The 16,598-nt window shown below is 38.5% G+C and overlaps 1 protein-coding gene and 2 non-coding genes across 7 annotated transcripts in view; all 3 read right to left on the reverse strand.

Moving 5' to 3' along the window:
- LOC110379028 (chloride channel protein 2) overlaps positions 1 to 16,598 on the reverse strand; it is a 66,981-nt gene that overhangs the window by 6,997 nt on the left and 43,386 nt on the right. For 3 of the 5 annotated variants that reach the window (XM_064041677.1, XM_064041676.1, XM_064041675.1), the window contains 15 exons: positions 14,797 to 14,959; positions 14,044 to 14,166; positions 13,055 to 13,183; positions 12,458 to 12,591; positions 11,910 to 12,066; positions 10,764 to 10,852; positions 8,246 to 8,367; positions 7,622 to 7,723; positions 7,138 to 7,240; positions 6,421 to 6,549; positions 5,685 to 5,847; positions 5,299 to 5,390; positions 4,718 to 4,856; positions 1,389 to 1,492; positions 754 to 957 (listed from right to left, as the gene is read on the reverse strand). In XM_064041677.1, the coding sequence (XP_063897747.1) occupies positions 754 to 957; positions 1,389 to 1,492; positions 4,718 to 4,856; positions 5,299 to 5,390; positions 5,685 to 5,847; positions 6,421 to 6,549; positions 7,138 to 7,240; positions 7,622 to 7,723; positions 8,246 to 8,367; positions 10,764 to 10,852; positions 11,910 to 12,066; positions 12,458 to 12,591; positions 13,055 to 13,183; positions 14,044 to 14,166; positions 14,797 to 14,959 (1,953 nt within the window). Of the gene's footprint in view, positions 1 to 753; positions 958 to 1,388; positions 1,493 to 4,717; positions 4,857 to 5,298; positions 5,391 to 5,684; positions 5,848 to 6,420; positions 6,550 to 7,137; positions 7,241 to 7,621; positions 7,724 to 8,245; positions 8,368 to 10,763; positions 10,853 to 11,909; positions 12,067 to 12,457; positions 12,592 to 13,054; positions 13,184 to 14,043; positions 14,177 to 14,796; positions 14,960 to 15,348; positions 15,471 to 16,598 lie in introns of those variants that run through there. The other 2 variants (XM_064041678.1, XM_064041679.1) reach the window with 2 other exon arrangements.
- Positions 2,493 to 2,574, reverse strand: Trnas-gcu (transfer RNA serine (anticodon GCU)). The gene has a single exon. It is a non-coding gene; the product is annotated as a tRNA-Ser (tRNA).
- Positions 3,107 to 3,189, reverse strand: Trnas-gcu (transfer RNA serine (anticodon GCU)). The gene has a single exon. It is a non-coding gene; the product is annotated as a tRNA-Ser (tRNA).

Here is a 16,598-nt window from a genome sequence, read left to right on the forward strand (position 1 = left end):
ATATTATTTTTAAATACCTAATATGTTATATAAGTACTTAAACATGAAAATTATTGTTTCAAACCGCACTTCTAATTGTCTATAATGACAATGGATTAAAGATTGTGAGGTCTACCTCAATTCCCTAACATAAGTAGTAGTGACTTTACCAACCAAATAAAATTAATTCAAATTGTAAAGACCTACTGTTTAGGACTTATGGGATCTATACACTAACTTCAAACCTTAGTTAGTTTACCTTCTCTTGTGTCAGGAACCCAGCTCAAACGCCACCTATCTAAAATCTAGGGGGCCTGCACTGATCTCAAACCTACAAGGCCTCCTATCTCCAAGTTAGGGGGTCTACACTGCAATCAAACCTTAAATACCACCTGTCTAAAATCCCTAGATTTTGTCTGCACTGACCTCAAATAGCGAAGGACTTCTGAGGAACTTGGAAGCTGGACTGTTAGCTACAAGCTAACAGTCTTTACAGTAACCTCAAACCTTGAAGACTATTTAAAATCTAAGGGTCTATGCACTCCTGCCGGGGCTGCGGGATGTTCGAAAGAGATACCGCGGCCCTGGTACATAAAAGGCCTACGACGGAACACGACGGTTTTTATTCAGTAAGAGTCTGACACTCCCTCACCGCTGCTAACCCACAGCGGGAGGGGTCATTTGATGATTTTTGACGTCGTTAAAAAAAAGGATCTATGCACTGACCTCGATTTTTGAAGTCTTATCTAAAATCTGAGGTCTCTATCTACTGACCTCAAACCTCGAAGGTCTCCTGCGCCTCTTGGCCTCATCATGCTGCCTCTTCCGCTCGGCCTGGCGATGCCACAGCGCCGCCACCTGCAGGCGGCGCGAGCGGCCCACCTGCTTCTCGATCACCTTCACCAGCTCCCAGCGGTGGATGGAGCCTAGGAGGACCATGGAGGATGGACTGTCTACTAGGGGGAAGCTTTTTATTGTCTGTAGGAGCAAAAATATAGATGTTAGCTTTTTAAAGCGGGTTTTTTCATCAGCAAAGTTGTGTTTGCAGATGTCTTAGACCAGTTTTATAATTGCACCACTAGACCTACTACTGGCGTCTTACTATTCACGACACGGGTTTGTAAATGAGCAACAAACACCATGCGTTTATTTAACCTGCTAAAACGCGCAAATTTGAAACGCAATTGTTATAGTCGCCAAAGATTATCGTGGCTCGAAACTTTAGTGAGTCGCTACGCAAAAGCCATTTTAAGTATGTGCGAGTTATATGATCCTCAGCGCATTTTCTGATGTTGGAACATTCTTCGTAGCTAACTTTACGTTATTTACATTCACAAAAATATTTTGTTAAAGAAAATCTACTTTTGTTCACACATGAACATTGCTAGTACCTATAAACTTGTTCTTACCTTATTCTCCTTGAGCAGATCCTTGAGCTGCTGGAAGCTCATCTTGTTCCAGATGTACTTGACGTCACGCACCATGAAGTCCTCCACACAAATGTCGTACATACCTGAAGACAAATAGTAATTCTATATTATTCTTTAATCTCTTCATGGTGTTTAGTGGATAAGGCTGCCTGCCTTTACAAGTATTATAGTTTCCGATAACTATAACTCGACTTAGTTGGAATGACGCATCCCAGCATTGAATTTACGATTCGGTAGTGGAAACCATAATTTCAGCTTACAAGAGCTATATCAATGTAACTTTTCTGAGTTAGAAGGACTCCTTCTTTCCAGTGATAACACATGGGAAGTGGTGAAAGGTGGGCGTTTTTAGGACTGTCTCATGTAATACGGACGCTCGAAAAGTGCTGTTATTCAGCCTAATTTGAATAAATTAACAAATAAATGATTTTTTTGCAATTTGAGTTATATGAGCTTTCGTCATAAGCATATAATAAGTCGTGGTGGCCTAGTGGGTAAAGGACCAACCTCTCAAGTATGAGGGCGCGGGTTCGATCCCAGGTCAGGCAAGTACCAATGCAACTTTTCTAAGGTTGTATGTACTTTCTAAGTATATCTTAGACACCATTGGCTGTGTTTCGGATGGCACGTTAAACTGTAGGTCCCGGCTGTCATTGAACATCCTTGGCAGTCGTTACGGGTAGTCAGAAGCCAGTAAGTCTGACACCAGTCTAACCAAGGGGTATCGGGTTGCCCGGGTTACTGGGTTGAGGAGGTCAGATAGGCAGTCGCTTCTTGTCAAGCACTGGTACTCAGCTGAATCCGGTTAGACTGGAAGCCGACCCCAACATGATTGGGAAAAGGCTCGGAGGATAGGAGGATAGGATAGTTATATGAGCTTTCGTAGCGTATCTTTGGACCAGTGTCACCACTGGTCCAAAGATACGATACGCTGGAAAACATAATGATGATTGAAATTGGACTTCCAAATTGCAAATTTGAATTAAGGAAGAGTCTCATTCCTTCTCTGTATGAGAAGAAGCCTGTGCCGCTAAGTTGTCAAAGTATATGGAACATTTCCTCCATATTGACAAAAACTAACACCGACGAGGATGGGATTCGAACCCACGCGTGCAGAGCACATTGGATTAGCAGTCCAACGCCTTAACCACTCGGCCACCTCGTCTTGTTCCTCCTTTGTCTATATCAGAAGTGCATTCATAGATGCAATCATATTATGCAAATTACCTACAGGACGGGATACTTTTTTATGGTTTCAATAAATTCGAAATGAGGTCTTTAATGTAACAGATTGAAATGGTACAATAATAATTTTTAAACTCCAGCAAAATAAGGGATCACAGTTACACTTTTTATTTGTGCCTGCCAAAGACTCGTATCTCCCTAACGAATAAACCGCTTATAATGCAGCTAACTAATTGAAAGCTACCGTCACTTGGGTCTTTTTAGAAAATTGTGGAGCGTTCAGGTGGGAGCAACTCCATACACCTGGATAAAAAGTACAACCTTATGCCTACTGCGATAAATGGTCTATCTAACACTGAAATATTTTTTCCTATCTAATAATTTACCACCACTGGCGGAAGCTATCTTGTGATTGTGTAGATGCATTGACACTATTTCGGCCTAAAGCTGGAATTTTTAACTCATTACAGAGATCACCTTTATATTTTCCATAGCTACAAAACTATAAATATCGACGAGGATGGGATTCGAACCCACGCGTGCAGATGCACATTGGATTAGCAGTCCAACGCCTTAACCACTCGGCCACCTCGTCTTATTACTTCAGTCTCTATAATATGGAGTGCATTCGCAGGATGCCAACACATTTTTGCAAATAAGATGGCATTACAGAACAAAATAGATATCCAATATAGATACCCAGGAAACTGGGTTGAAAGAGTCAGATGAGCATTCGCTCCTTGTAAAGCACTGGTACCTAGTTGCATCCGGTTAGGCTGAAAGCCGACCCCAGCACGGTTGGAAAAAGGCTCGGGATATGAACTTACGGCTAGCAGAAGACAGAAGGTCAGGTAGATAGGGCAGCTTCTTGATGAGTATGATGCTGTCGAAGCAGGATGGCTGCAGCAGCTAACATTATTGCTAGATATACTTACGGCTAGCAGAAGACAGAAGGTCAGGTAGATAGGGCAGCTTCTTGATGAGTATGATGCTGTCGAAGCAGGATGGCTGCAGCAGCTAACATTATTGCTAGATATACTTACGGCTAGCAGAAGACAGAAGGTCAGGTAGATAGGGCAGCTTCTTGATGAGTATGATGCTGTCGAAGCAGGACGGCTGCAGCAGCTAACATTATTGCTAGATATACTTACGGCTAGCAGAAGACAGAAGGTCAGGTAGATAGGGCAGCTTCTTGATGAGTATGATGCTGTCGAAGCAGGATGGCTGCAGCAGCTAACATTATTGCTAGATATACTTACGGCTAGCAGAAGACAGAAGGTCAGGTAGATAGGGCAGCTTCTTGATGAGTATGATGCTGTCGAAGCAGGATGGCTGCAGCAGCTAACATTATTGCTAGATATACTTACGGCTAGCAGAAGACAGAAGGTCAGGTAGATAGGGCAGCTTCTTGATGAGTATGATGCTGTCGAAGCAGGATGGCTGCAGCAGCTAACATTATTGCTAGATATACTTACGGCTAGCAGAAGACAGAAGGTCAGGTAGATAGGGCAGCTTCTTGATGAGTATGATGCTGTCGAAGCAGGATGGCTGCAGCAGCTAACATTATTGCTAGATATACTTACGGCTAGCAGAAGACAGAAGGTCAGGTAGATAGGGCAGCTTCTTGATGAGTATGATGCTGTCGAAGCAGGATGGCTGCAGCAGCTAACATTATTGCTAGATATACTTACGGCTAGCAGAAGACAGAAGGTCAGGTAGATAGGGCAGCTTCTTGATGAGTATGATGCTGTCGAAGCAGGATGGCTGCAGCAGCTAACATTATTGCTAGATATACTTACGGCTAGCAGAAGACAGAAGGTCAGGTAGATAGGGCAGCTTCTTGATGAGTATGATGCTGTCGAAGCAGGATGGCTGCAGCAGCTAACATTATTGCTAGATATACTTACGGCTAGCAGAAGACAGAAGGTCAGGTAGATAGGGCAGCTTCTTGATGAGTATGATGCTGTCGAAGCAGGACGGCTGCAGCAGCTAACATTATTGCTAGATATACTTACGGCTAGCAGAAGACAGAAGGTCAGGTAGATAGGGCAGCTTCTTGATGAGTATGATGCTGTCGAAGCAGGATGGCTGCAGCAGCTAACATTATTGCTAGATATACTTACGGCTAGCAGAAGACAGAAGGTCAGGTAGATAGGGCAGCTTCTTGATGAGTATGATGCTGTCGAAGCAGGATGGCTGCAGTAGGGCGGCTGTCGCGTTGGCTGCTAGCACCGCCGCCATTATTGGTAGGAGATGTGTTACCTGGGAGAATATTTATAAAGAAATATATATTTCAGTGACATTGCTTGATATTTATTTTGATTTGGAAAAAAAGAAAATATTTATTGGCACAATACCCAAGTAAATTAAAAGTAAAACAAGAAAAGACAGACATCAAGTCATCAATGCAGTGTGTCAGATTTTGACAAGAGCCCGAATTCACCGACAACGTAAACATCGGTTTTCGTAAAACAACTATTTACTATTAGTTGTCACGTTCCAAGGAAACAACTGTTTTACGTAAAACGTAAGTTTATGTTGTCGGTGAAATTGGGCCACCCTTAAACTCATCAACTTCCAGGAATTTTTAACAGATTTTTCAAAAAGGAGGAGGTTCTTAATTTTTGTTTTGTTATATGTTTCATACTTGCAGCCTTTATTACGAAGTAGAATCACCAATAAATATCTAATAAGAAATGCATACCTGTCCGGTCATCTCGCTGACGATGACAATAGTAGACACGGTGTGCGTCACGGCGCCTGTGAACGCCGCAGCACCCACCACCGCGTAGCCGCCTGACAATTATATACAGTTTTATTTTCCCATCAAATTCAGGAAGAATAAATTAAAGAATGGTGTTTTAATGTAACATGTGTTAGGGCTAGATGACTTCCTTTTTAATCTTTACTGGACTGTCGCAGGTCAAATAAGCAATTACATTTAAAATATAACTAAATAACATTATAATAAATGGTTTTTGTTTTTATACCCATTGAAATTTCAACTCTACGATCATACTGTTAAAATATATTTTTTACTCACTTCCGGCTCTAACAAATACAATTATTTTTGCTATCTTTAGTACATACCGGGCAATATCTTCTGTATATGTCCTCCATAAGCAACTCCTAGCGGACAGAAGTAGTGCATCACCTCGCCTGTGAAGCGGCCCAGGGAGGCGCCCATCTTGAACGCCGGCACGAAGATACCTGCTGGCACTGGCAGTGTGCACGATACCAGGCTTAGGAAGAACTGCCGACAATATCAATAGTTGTAATGAAAACAAAAAAAGATGTAGGTGAGTTGTGAACGTCGTTTTTGGAAAGTCGGTTAAAAGGTCTTTGTAGGCTCTAATGAATCCACGGAGTAAGGACAGATAAGCGGGAGATATCATGATGTAAATAGGTCACATGCCTTTTTCTAGGTCTAATCCATACGGTAGGCATATTAGTTTCTTGAACCAACGAGGCATTCAAGTTCCTAGTCAACGTGGGTACCTAGCGATATTGTATAATTATATCAGCATACTATTGTTATGAAATAAAATGTTTATGAAAAAGTGTCTATGGAGTTTCTTGAAGGCTCATCTTCATGAGACCAACTTTTTGGAACTGTGCAACTAGCGTGACGTTTCATAGAAGCCTGCATTGTTTTAATATAGGTTATAGGTATAACATTTTTCTAACATCAAAGTCCAAGTCAAATAGGCAAAGACCTATTTGAAATAAAAACTTATTTCAAATATTTGAAAAAAGTTTGGCTAGACTACTAACATTTACTTATTCAACTTATATCACTTATAAAAACAATAATTGTAATACTCACAATAGAAAAGAAGTATATAATAAGACATCCGAAGTGATCCACTTCAGGCGTCTGCCAGTGCGACACTACTGAAGCTTGTTCAGCCGTCAGCTCGTCCGTCCATGTGAAGTTGGAGAACAGGGAGAGTACCTGCAAGGATGATGAGTTTTATTGTAGGAGAAATAGGGTGTAAAATTGGTTGCAGATTTTTGAATAAACATCACTAAAACCTATTGAGGTTTCGAGCTGAAAATTTAACACGATGGCACGTGAAAAGGCGGGATTCCAGCGCAATAAAAAGCACACAAACGTTAATACTGATCTATTGGGTGTAGCATTAATACACCCAATAGATCATCAGTATAAACGTTATAGATAGATTGCATATGAACATTCTCAAATGTGAGCGAAATTGCAACCTTTTTTATGTGAGCACCATGCTGACTGTGGAAAAGTGCCATAAAAAGAACCGCTTGTTTGCAAAAATACGGTTCAAAATTGAATGCTTTTTTATGCTACAGATATCAACGACAAAATATTTACAATTGGGTATATATATTTTTTGTGAAAAGTAAAAATGGCATGTAAGGAGAGAGACAGTCATTTAACATGATATCAAATTATATTAGTGATGGTCACGATACCATCAATCCGTCAGTTATTTTTTCATAAATTTTGAAGTATACTTCTAATTATTTTTTTTGCCTATATGGTATAGAAAGATAAATATTAACATACCTGTTCCTGGTTGCCAAGATCAGCGGCCATGTACTTGCCGATGCCGGGCGGGAACAGTATGGACATCACCGCTAGAGTTATGAAGCCGGGGTAGATGAAGCGACTGGAAATAAACAATACAACAGTTATGTAATGTTTATTTTGTGTTGTTAGTTATTTTTAGATTTGTATACGTAAATAATCAACGTGGGCCCAGGTTTACGGACAGCATAAATAGCCGTTATTTCTTTTTAAAAACCTGTTAATTTTTAAAATTGAACGTAAAAATTTTTAGTTACGATTATGTTTGAAGCTTTCTTGTGTAATGATTACGATCAGGTTTTTTTTCATGATGATGTTGTTCATGCGTTATTCGAAGACCAACTGTCTTTACGCAATTACATCAGTTAGTGTTATATTTTTCCTAACAATCTCGAAAAAAAAATCTTTTAAATAAATCTACTCCGATTTTCCAAAATACCAAACAAGATATATTAATACTTACTTCTTTTGTAAGAAGTTGCTGAGTGACTTCGTATTTCGTATGAACAGCACATATTGTCTATGTAGGAACACCCATAGAGCTGCTAGGAGACCGGACACTATTCTGAAATATTAAAAAAAACATATGTAAAACATGCTTTGGGATCGAAAACCTTACTACTGTTGGATAGAGCTATTTGGTTTGATAAATATAATGGAATGTTTATCATGTGCAAATGGTGTAAGAGTTTATTCAATTTAGAGAAACCAAAAGTAAAAACTTAAATCTATTTGCCAATAGAAACAGACTTGTTACTTTTGTGATGTTGTTTAAATTGCCTTATATCTATACATCATATAGTGCTACGTATGTAAATGAGAAAATCCCCCTAGTCCTGATGAATCGCTATTCCATAAAACATAAATCTTTTCACATTATGATTATAATTGTTTTGTTTCAAAATCATCAAATGACGGCTCCCGCTGTGGGTGCAGCGTGAGGTAGTGTCAGACTCTTACTGACTTAAACCCATCATGTTCCTTCTTAAGCCCTTTATGTACCAAGCCCGCAGCAACTCTTTCTCATAACTCAGAGCCTCGAAGAAACTCTGAGAAGCAGTTTATCATTTTGTAAAGTATCCCTTACCCCAAAAGTACGAAGACAGCAAACTCCTGAGGGTCGAAGGGGAAGTCTTGCGGCAAGTTGGTCGGGAACAGGGGCTTCACTGTCGGCATCGCGCCGGACCATACTGATAGGAGACGGAACATCTGTAGATATAATATTAATATGTTAAATAGATGTTGTTAGTGTTAAGGTAATGTGTACCAAAACAAAAAATAAAATCTTACATCTAAGTACCTATTTATGCATAGCCAGTCGTTTATCTGAGCCACACATAAAATAATATGTATATCTATCATTCTTACTAGGAAGTCTGTCTGTAACGCTTTCAGAATAAAACAAATGAAGATAGTAGATGAGTTATAGTCTGGCAAAGGACATAGGTTACATTTTAATCGGGTGCGACAAGCAGTTAGTAGTAGTAGCGGTTCTACCGCTTGTGAATGAAACATATCTATCCCACCCAAAACAAAAATGTGAAAGACTGCCAAGTTCGATAATATGGGAATGCTTCGCCTATAAAAGAAGTGAGATCTGAATAAGTACCAAGTTCCATACACATACCTCAGTTAAAAATAGTTACTTTTTAATGATGTTACTTGGCAAGTTTTCATACACCTTGTTATAAGCCTACTAAACGCAATGAATCAAGTATTTAATTTCTATTAAAACTTGCCAAGTAATCATCATTAAAAAGTAACTATTTTTAACTGAGGTATGTGTATGGAACTTGGTACTTATTCAGATCTCACTTCTTTTATAGGCGAAGCATTCCCATATTATCGAACTTGGCAGTCTTTCACATTTTTGTTTTGGGTGGGATTTCATTTATTTTTGTAAGGTTGTTTATTTTATTTTTTTCTTATGATGAAGTAAGTTAAAGAAATGTCTCATTTATACTATCTTTTAGATTTTTTAATATGCACTATGTTTCTTACAAAGAAATGAACTAGATTAACTATGACTAGATTTACCAACTGAATGACATGACATGTTATCATATATTATGTTCGTGGATCAAAGTTACACATTCGTTATTTTCGAAAGTGATTCACACTTGGCCGTTTTCAGATTTTTACTTTACTTTGACTAAATACAAACCTTTGTACCATTCGAAGATATATTATATAAATTTACACCGGGTATAAAACACCTTCATTATTTTGAAACCGACTCACACTTGGCCATTTTCAGATTTTTCCCTTTACCTTGACATAAAGACCTACCTCCATGCCAAATTTCAAGTCAATACGACCATTGGAAGTGGTCTAGGTTTTTGATGAGTGAGTCAGTGAATCAGTGAATCAGTCAGTGAGTGTATAGTAAAAATAGCGATTTTCTGACGTCAATATCTCAAGACCTACAATAGGTATATTAATGAAATTTTGTATTTTAGATAAGTGAGGGGGTCTCAACAGATACTAGAAATTTGATATGCGTAAATAAAATAGATTTTGAGTTACAGGGGGGTCGAATTTGGCCCGAAATGGTTCGTGTAATATAACCCACGGCCGGTGTGTCGCCTTTTTTGCTCGAACTTGGCGGACACACTGCCGTGTGTCTAGATAGTCAAAGTTGAGTCAAATAACTTTGCATCTACGATATAAGTATACGACGCCTCGCGAATGCGCAGGAGTGTTTTGTTCGTATATTTGACTAAAGTGAAAACATTAGTAGCTGATTTCGATAAAAAAAAGCTCGAGGAGAACAGTAACTATACCAGGAATATTTCCAAATTTTTTTTAAGTTGTTTTTCAATGTTTTGCTCACATTCGTTTGTAAAGCATCATTTTGATATTCTTACTCATGTACGTAGACAATTAACTCTAAAGCAAATCGAGTCTATACAAAAGCTACACAACTCGCGAGCCACAACGGCGCAGAATTTCTTCATCAATTAACATTAATGAGTGCGCCATTTTGTTATTTAATGAACTAGTTGTCTCTGGTATAAACAAATGTAGTTGTTGATCATTTCTGGATATACACGTGAGTACGTTTTATTTTTATGAGCTTTATATAGGTGAGGAATGGTGTAAAGTGGTTGAGTTTTGATTGGGTAGGAACGCCCATCAAAATGGTGCGAAGGTTGGATAAGTTTTATTTACATACTATAAGGACTAATAAAGAATAAGTTTATTTAATTTTAGTTTACTAGGTCTCCCTTGCAAGGTGCCATTTGGTCCAAATTTTAGTTTGACGTACAGAACTGTCTGCAGTAGTTCAGTAGTCAATTCGAAGAGAGTCTTATGACTGTTTTTTACGGTTTCGTTAGAAAAATAGAGAACAATATTTGAATATCAGCATATTCAAAAACCAATCAGTTTTAACATTGTAAATGCGAAAGTAATATATGTCTGTCTGTTGTGATTTCACGACAAAACTACAGGACCGATTTAAGTAAATTTTGGACACCATTATTCTAGCTAGACCCATTAAAAGGCTTTGCCTTAATGACAAAGGTTTTTTTATCCAGGTGCGGGAAGTACTTCCCTCGAGACGCGGGTGAAACCGCGAGTAATTATATGTACAAAATACTTACAATAGCACTACAGCACGCGGCGAAGAATCCGCGCCAATAATTTCGTACCGCGAAGTACGTCGTCGTTACTTCTATTGAAAACAGCACTCCTGGAACATAACATAGTTTCTTATTAGCATCAAAATTAAAATGTTCATTGCCTTTGTAAATTATAAAATAACAAACGTTATCCAACAATAAAATTGTGCCAGACAGCTGTGTTGCTGGGAAGTCTATTCATTACCGCTTCTCTGAGTGAGCCATATTACCTACCATGATCATGAAAGGGGTCGAAAGATGTTGGGGGTGCTGCCCGTATGTCACTTTTGACGTGAAAAAGGTGCAAATCTAATTTGCCTCGTTTCAATAAATATTTTTTGCCTTAGCTTAGATCAGATAAGATATTTCATATTGCATTCCATATAAAAGCCGACTCCAACATAGGAAAAGGCTAGGCAGATGATGAAAAAGTCCATCTTTTAATTCCTGATTCGTCAATGACCTACTTTAAGGTACATCACGTGTTTGCGCACGAGATGAACACAATTGCTTATTGAATTTTCATTAATTTATGGCAATACAATTGACATCGTCTCCGAGATAATACTTAAGGTTGCTTGCTAACAATCATTTCGTTTAAATGGTCAAACAGTGTTATAACACACTGAAAGATCTGTGGTTTTTAGTTGTCGTCTGAATGCAAAATAATTATTCTTAACATCAATGTTACCAAATATAACCTGATCAGAAAATTAACTTCTCACCGTATTGGAATGACACAGAGTAAGGTAGCAACATGTAAAACATCCATTTAGTAGGTCAGCTGACTCCAAAATCCAAAACTTAATAGTAATGTCTCATGGCTATACCTATATGATAATCATGATGAGACAAGTAGACCAAGGTCTCATCGACAGGGGCTGCTAAACACATTACCACACCCACTGTTCAAGCCGCGGCAAACACCTGTCTATTTCAAAACCTATGGCTATGCTTAGGAACATTATGAAAATGATGATGAGACGAGTAGACCGTTGTGTCACCTCCGACAGGAGCTGCGAAACACGAAGCCACACCCACAGCGCAGGCAACAGCCAACATCTCCCTAGCCTTATCCTACTACTATTCATAGATGATGGTAATGAGACGAGTAGACCGTGGTCTCACCTCCGACAGGGGCTGCGAAACACGAGGCCACACCTACAGCGCAAGCCGCAGCCAACATCTCACTGGTCCTGGACTCGTTGCTGTAGATGCCTTGGAAGGTGGTCACCAGCTTGGAGAGAAGAGTCGCTACCATTGATGCTATGTGGACTGATGGGCCCTGGGGAGAAAGAATTAGGAGGCGTTGGAATTGGACTGTTATTTATAGAAAAATGGAGCACCTATACGATATTTTCTGGATACGATAGATTGTTTTGCCTTTTGTTGCAATGGCTTAGCCGATTATGATCCTCATTCATCGCCGTCATGAAATTAAAGCAAACCTTCAAGACAATAATTGGTCATTGAGGCCCTATAAAGAATCAAAATGGTTATTAGTCCAGGCATCCTAGACATTAAAGATCAGATTAATAGTTCTAAAACCATGTAAAAGAAATCATAATTTCAAGAACCAGTTTAGGAATCTTTGGATCAGACTCTAGAGACTAATAATCATATATTTTGAAACATTAAAAATAAACAAGGGACGTTAAAATGGTTAGGCTACTGACCTCTTTACCCAGCGGTAGACCGGACCCAAGCGTGGCAGTGAGACCGACGATCTTCGATATCATCGCTCTATACGTCAAATATTCTTTTAAATGTACTCCTCGGAGAATCGTCTTCATTTCAGGTATACCTGAACCTGTGGGGAGAAAAAATGTACTTTACTACCAGTACATAATTACACACATATTGATATCATACATCATACATCTTCGAGATATTATAATATGAAAGTCATATATTTTGGCAATTCTTGGTAATTTTCCGGCTTAAATTATAAAGAAGATCAAATATATGCAGCCATACCGTAACACCCATTAATTGAACCTCTTGATAAAACTTGTATATTCGTTTCACCTCACTTCTTGGACATCGCTGTCACAATTTCTGCAGTATCTAGATTTCTGAAGTTCTTTGACAAGATCAAGTTGTTCCTAATGTGGTACCTAAAGTTTCTACTATTTCCTCTTATTGAGTGAGCTGCTGGTTAAGTGAACTAACAAGCTCTAGCGTCAGAGATTCTCAAGTCCGCTTAACGGTCTCTCGAAGGTCTAAAGATATTTCCAGAAACTATAATAAACCCCATTCAAGTTCTTCCTTACCTATGCTCTGGGCAGCCACGATGTGCACGAAGCCAGCCGCGAAGAGTATGAGGCAGACTGGCAGCGACACCCACGCCACGTACTGACTGAACGTAGACGTCGCTAGGTCGTTGTACATCCACATGCGTGCTGGAATAATAGATTGGGGTCTAATAATATAGAGGGTTCTAGTTCAATAAAATGGATATGACCCATTTCACAATTTCGATAAGATGTTTCTATATCATAGTTTTATCCTCATCATCATCATCCTCAGCCTTTTTATCCTCCCACTACTGGGCACAGGCCTCTTCTTTCTCACACAGAGAAGGATTTAGCGTTAATCAGTAAGCTTGCTCAATTTATTCTTGTAGCAACTTTACATAAATCGTATAACAAAATAACAGACACGGTAATCTTCACATTTACTCACTATTTTTATAAATAGTTTAATATGTAGACTTTATAATACTTACCTCTTTAATCTTTCTATGTAAAGCATGAAAATATAAATTAAAATTAGGTACAGTTTTCTGAATAGAGAACATATATAGGCATAGAGAACAGGAGAGGAAAAATGATAGGACACCTTATACGTCACGACGATTTTATAAAAAACATCGTGGAAGGGAAAGTCGAAAGGAAGAGGGGAAGGGGTCGTCCAAGGTACAGCTACATGAAACAAATTAAAGAGAAGGTGAATGTTGTGACGTATAAGGAAGTTCAGGAGTTGGCGCTAGATAGGCGTAAATGGAAGGAGCTGCACCGACAAGAGCTGGGCTCTTAAATTTAAGAAGAAGACAGTTTTCTACTATAGCATTTGTGTGAAATCTTTTATTTCATAGTCTTTAAAGTAGAGTATTTTTTTATTTGGCTATCCAAAGTAAACTATCCTTAAAATAATATGTTTCGACTACGTTGACGAGAGCATGATAGACAACCTTAATCTGCAGAAATCTTGCTACCAACTTATTACCAAATACAAAACCACAACACACAATAAATCTTACCATTCTGACAGACCGCGATCCCCCGGTCCATGGCGAAGTTGACAATCGCCATGATGATGCCCAGCAGCGCGAGGAACACCCAGTCCTCGCCCAGCCGAGCGAACGTGTGCCTCCATATGTAACCTGCGGCAAACTTCACGCACGTGAATATTTTGTGTGGTTTAGAACTGTTGTTAGAAGGACTGGTAAAAGAATATTAAACCTTATTAAGGGCAACCTAAAGCAGCCGTAATGGTTCTCTGAATGAAATTGAAGGAACTGAATTCCGGTCACAGGCCTTACCCTTGTTTAAAAATCAGAATGATCATATCCTTCTTTCTTTTCATCACAAGGTGCAAAACTGAGGAAAATAAGAATCTTATTGAGTGAGGTTACTTTTAGAAGTATATGGAAATGCGAGCGATCATCCTCAGTTACCACAATGTTTAAAAAAAAGTAATACATATTGAGCTTATTTCTTTGGCGAATCTAAAGATCGAATTCGTGATTATTTAGTTTCTAATTCGCTGTTGCACAATCCAACTATGGTCTCAACTAAGTGTCGGGAAGTGTAATGGTGCCGTATTTTGTACAATCATGCCGCATGATTGTACAAAATACGGCCGGCGGGTTGGGCCGCCGGGCTGTGCCGCCGGCATCAGCGGCTTTGGTGTGTAGACACCTTAAGATTTGAAGACTAGTATGGTTTGGTTACTGTAATAGTAAAAGTACTGTAAGTCTAAAAGGCCTAGTATATGATCCTGTACAACTCACCTAATACTTTAAAGAACTTCCCCCTAGGTCTGTGTTTGCCGCTAGCTTCTAGCTCCTTCTGTCGGAGCTTGTCGTCTTTTCTTCTCTTCTTCCGTAGCCTTCTGAGTCTTCTCGCTTCTTCTCTGGCCGCTTCGCTTAGGTCGCGTTGATAGCGACCATACATCTGAGGAGAAAGAATATCGGTTAAATATATTTTGGACTCTTGGAAAGTTTTTTTTAAGTCTGCCCTGAAAAAGTTGTTTTATGTAAAAAAAACTTTTGTTACATCTTATTTTGATACCTGATATGGTTAACCGTTATCATAAACATCACGGCTACATTAGCTTTGCTTGGCAGGATTATTGTTCTGTTTCTATGGATATCTATTTTAAAAATGTTTCATTTTAACAAATCCGATACTTAATTCAATATTTCAAGACCTCAACTGCTTCAGCATGCGTAACATAGAACTAATTTCGATGCTTATATTTTTTTTGTAGGATTTACAAAACACGAGTTATAGAACTGAAGAAAAGAAGTATACATTACACCAACGAATGTAACCAAACTAACCACGACCCTGTTACCCTTTTCAACAATTTGTTCCAACTCTTCCGCCTCCATATCAATTTCATTTACAATCAAATTTCTTTAACTAACTACATTGCCAAAGCAACTGCTATCGGCAAAGAAAGTAAAAATACTGTAAAGCTAATTACTAATTACTATAATACAGCCTTGAATCCAGGCTCTGTTTACTGAAGCTATCAGATAATCTCGTGTTGACCCAAGATAGTGGATCGGAAAATATCAATATTTGACTTTTTCGTACTAAGGAATTTGTGGACTGTTAATCTTGGCCTAAACCTTTTGAAGGGCGAAGTAATAAATAGCAAGAGATTGGCTATAAAGTACATATTTGAGACAGTCACAAGCTCGCTTGTTGCAAATTTTCTTGAATCATACAGGCTTCATGTAGCAGATAAAATGACTCTCAACTATTCCCAGTCAGGGATATTACAATCTACTAGTTTTACTTCATCAAAATTTTCAATTTCAGTATGACAGACAGACAGTGCAAAGTCTACATTCATAATTCGGTAAAATTCCTTAACTTGAGTAACACAAAATCCGCGCCTGACTCACATTCATAACATTAATCCTCAGATAACTCACAAATCAAAACAAATACAATTGCTTATCTCCCAAAAACCAGGTAGTTATCAAACAACCTTATTTATCTAGTTCCAAAATCACGTATTTTCCGTGTCCTACTAATATATTGATCAATTACAAGGCGACATGACAATAACATATGTAAATGATAAGTTTTACAAAAGTTATCTTTGAGACATCTCAAGGCGCTAAGTGGAACGCCACTGGTTTTTTTGTTTATAGGAAGTGTTTGATTTTCGGTAAGTAGATATGGATGAGCAGCTAATTGAATTAACATTCTAAAAAAAGAAATAGAACAAGCTTCTCTGAACCTGTGATCCAGATTTGAAAAGGTAAGTATTATTTACATTGAAATTGAGAAATGCAAAGGATGATTCAAATATAAAGCGGAATGATGATGATTCAAATATATAGAGCGGAATAGTTTCAATTGCTAAACTGGTTGTAGCTAAGATTATAATAAGGTTGAGTGCAAATACAATCTCTCTGAAAAGGAGATGGATGGAAGACAAAGGGTTAAGACCATATTCTTTCTTACTGGTAAAGAGACACCTTTCAATTGAATTTCATACAAACAAGGAAAGAATCAAGTTTACAGGAAATATTGTCTATGTAATAAAGGTTTATCCAAAACGACCTAGTAGTTC

The sequence above is a fragment of the Helicoverpa armigera genome, chromosome 26 (assembly GCF_030705265.1).
Source record: "Helicoverpa armigera isolate CAAS_96S chromosome 26, ASM3070526v1, whole genome shotgun sequence".
Lineage (NCBI taxonomy): Eukaryota > Metazoa > Arthropoda > Insecta > Lepidoptera > Noctuidae > Helicoverpa > Helicoverpa armigera.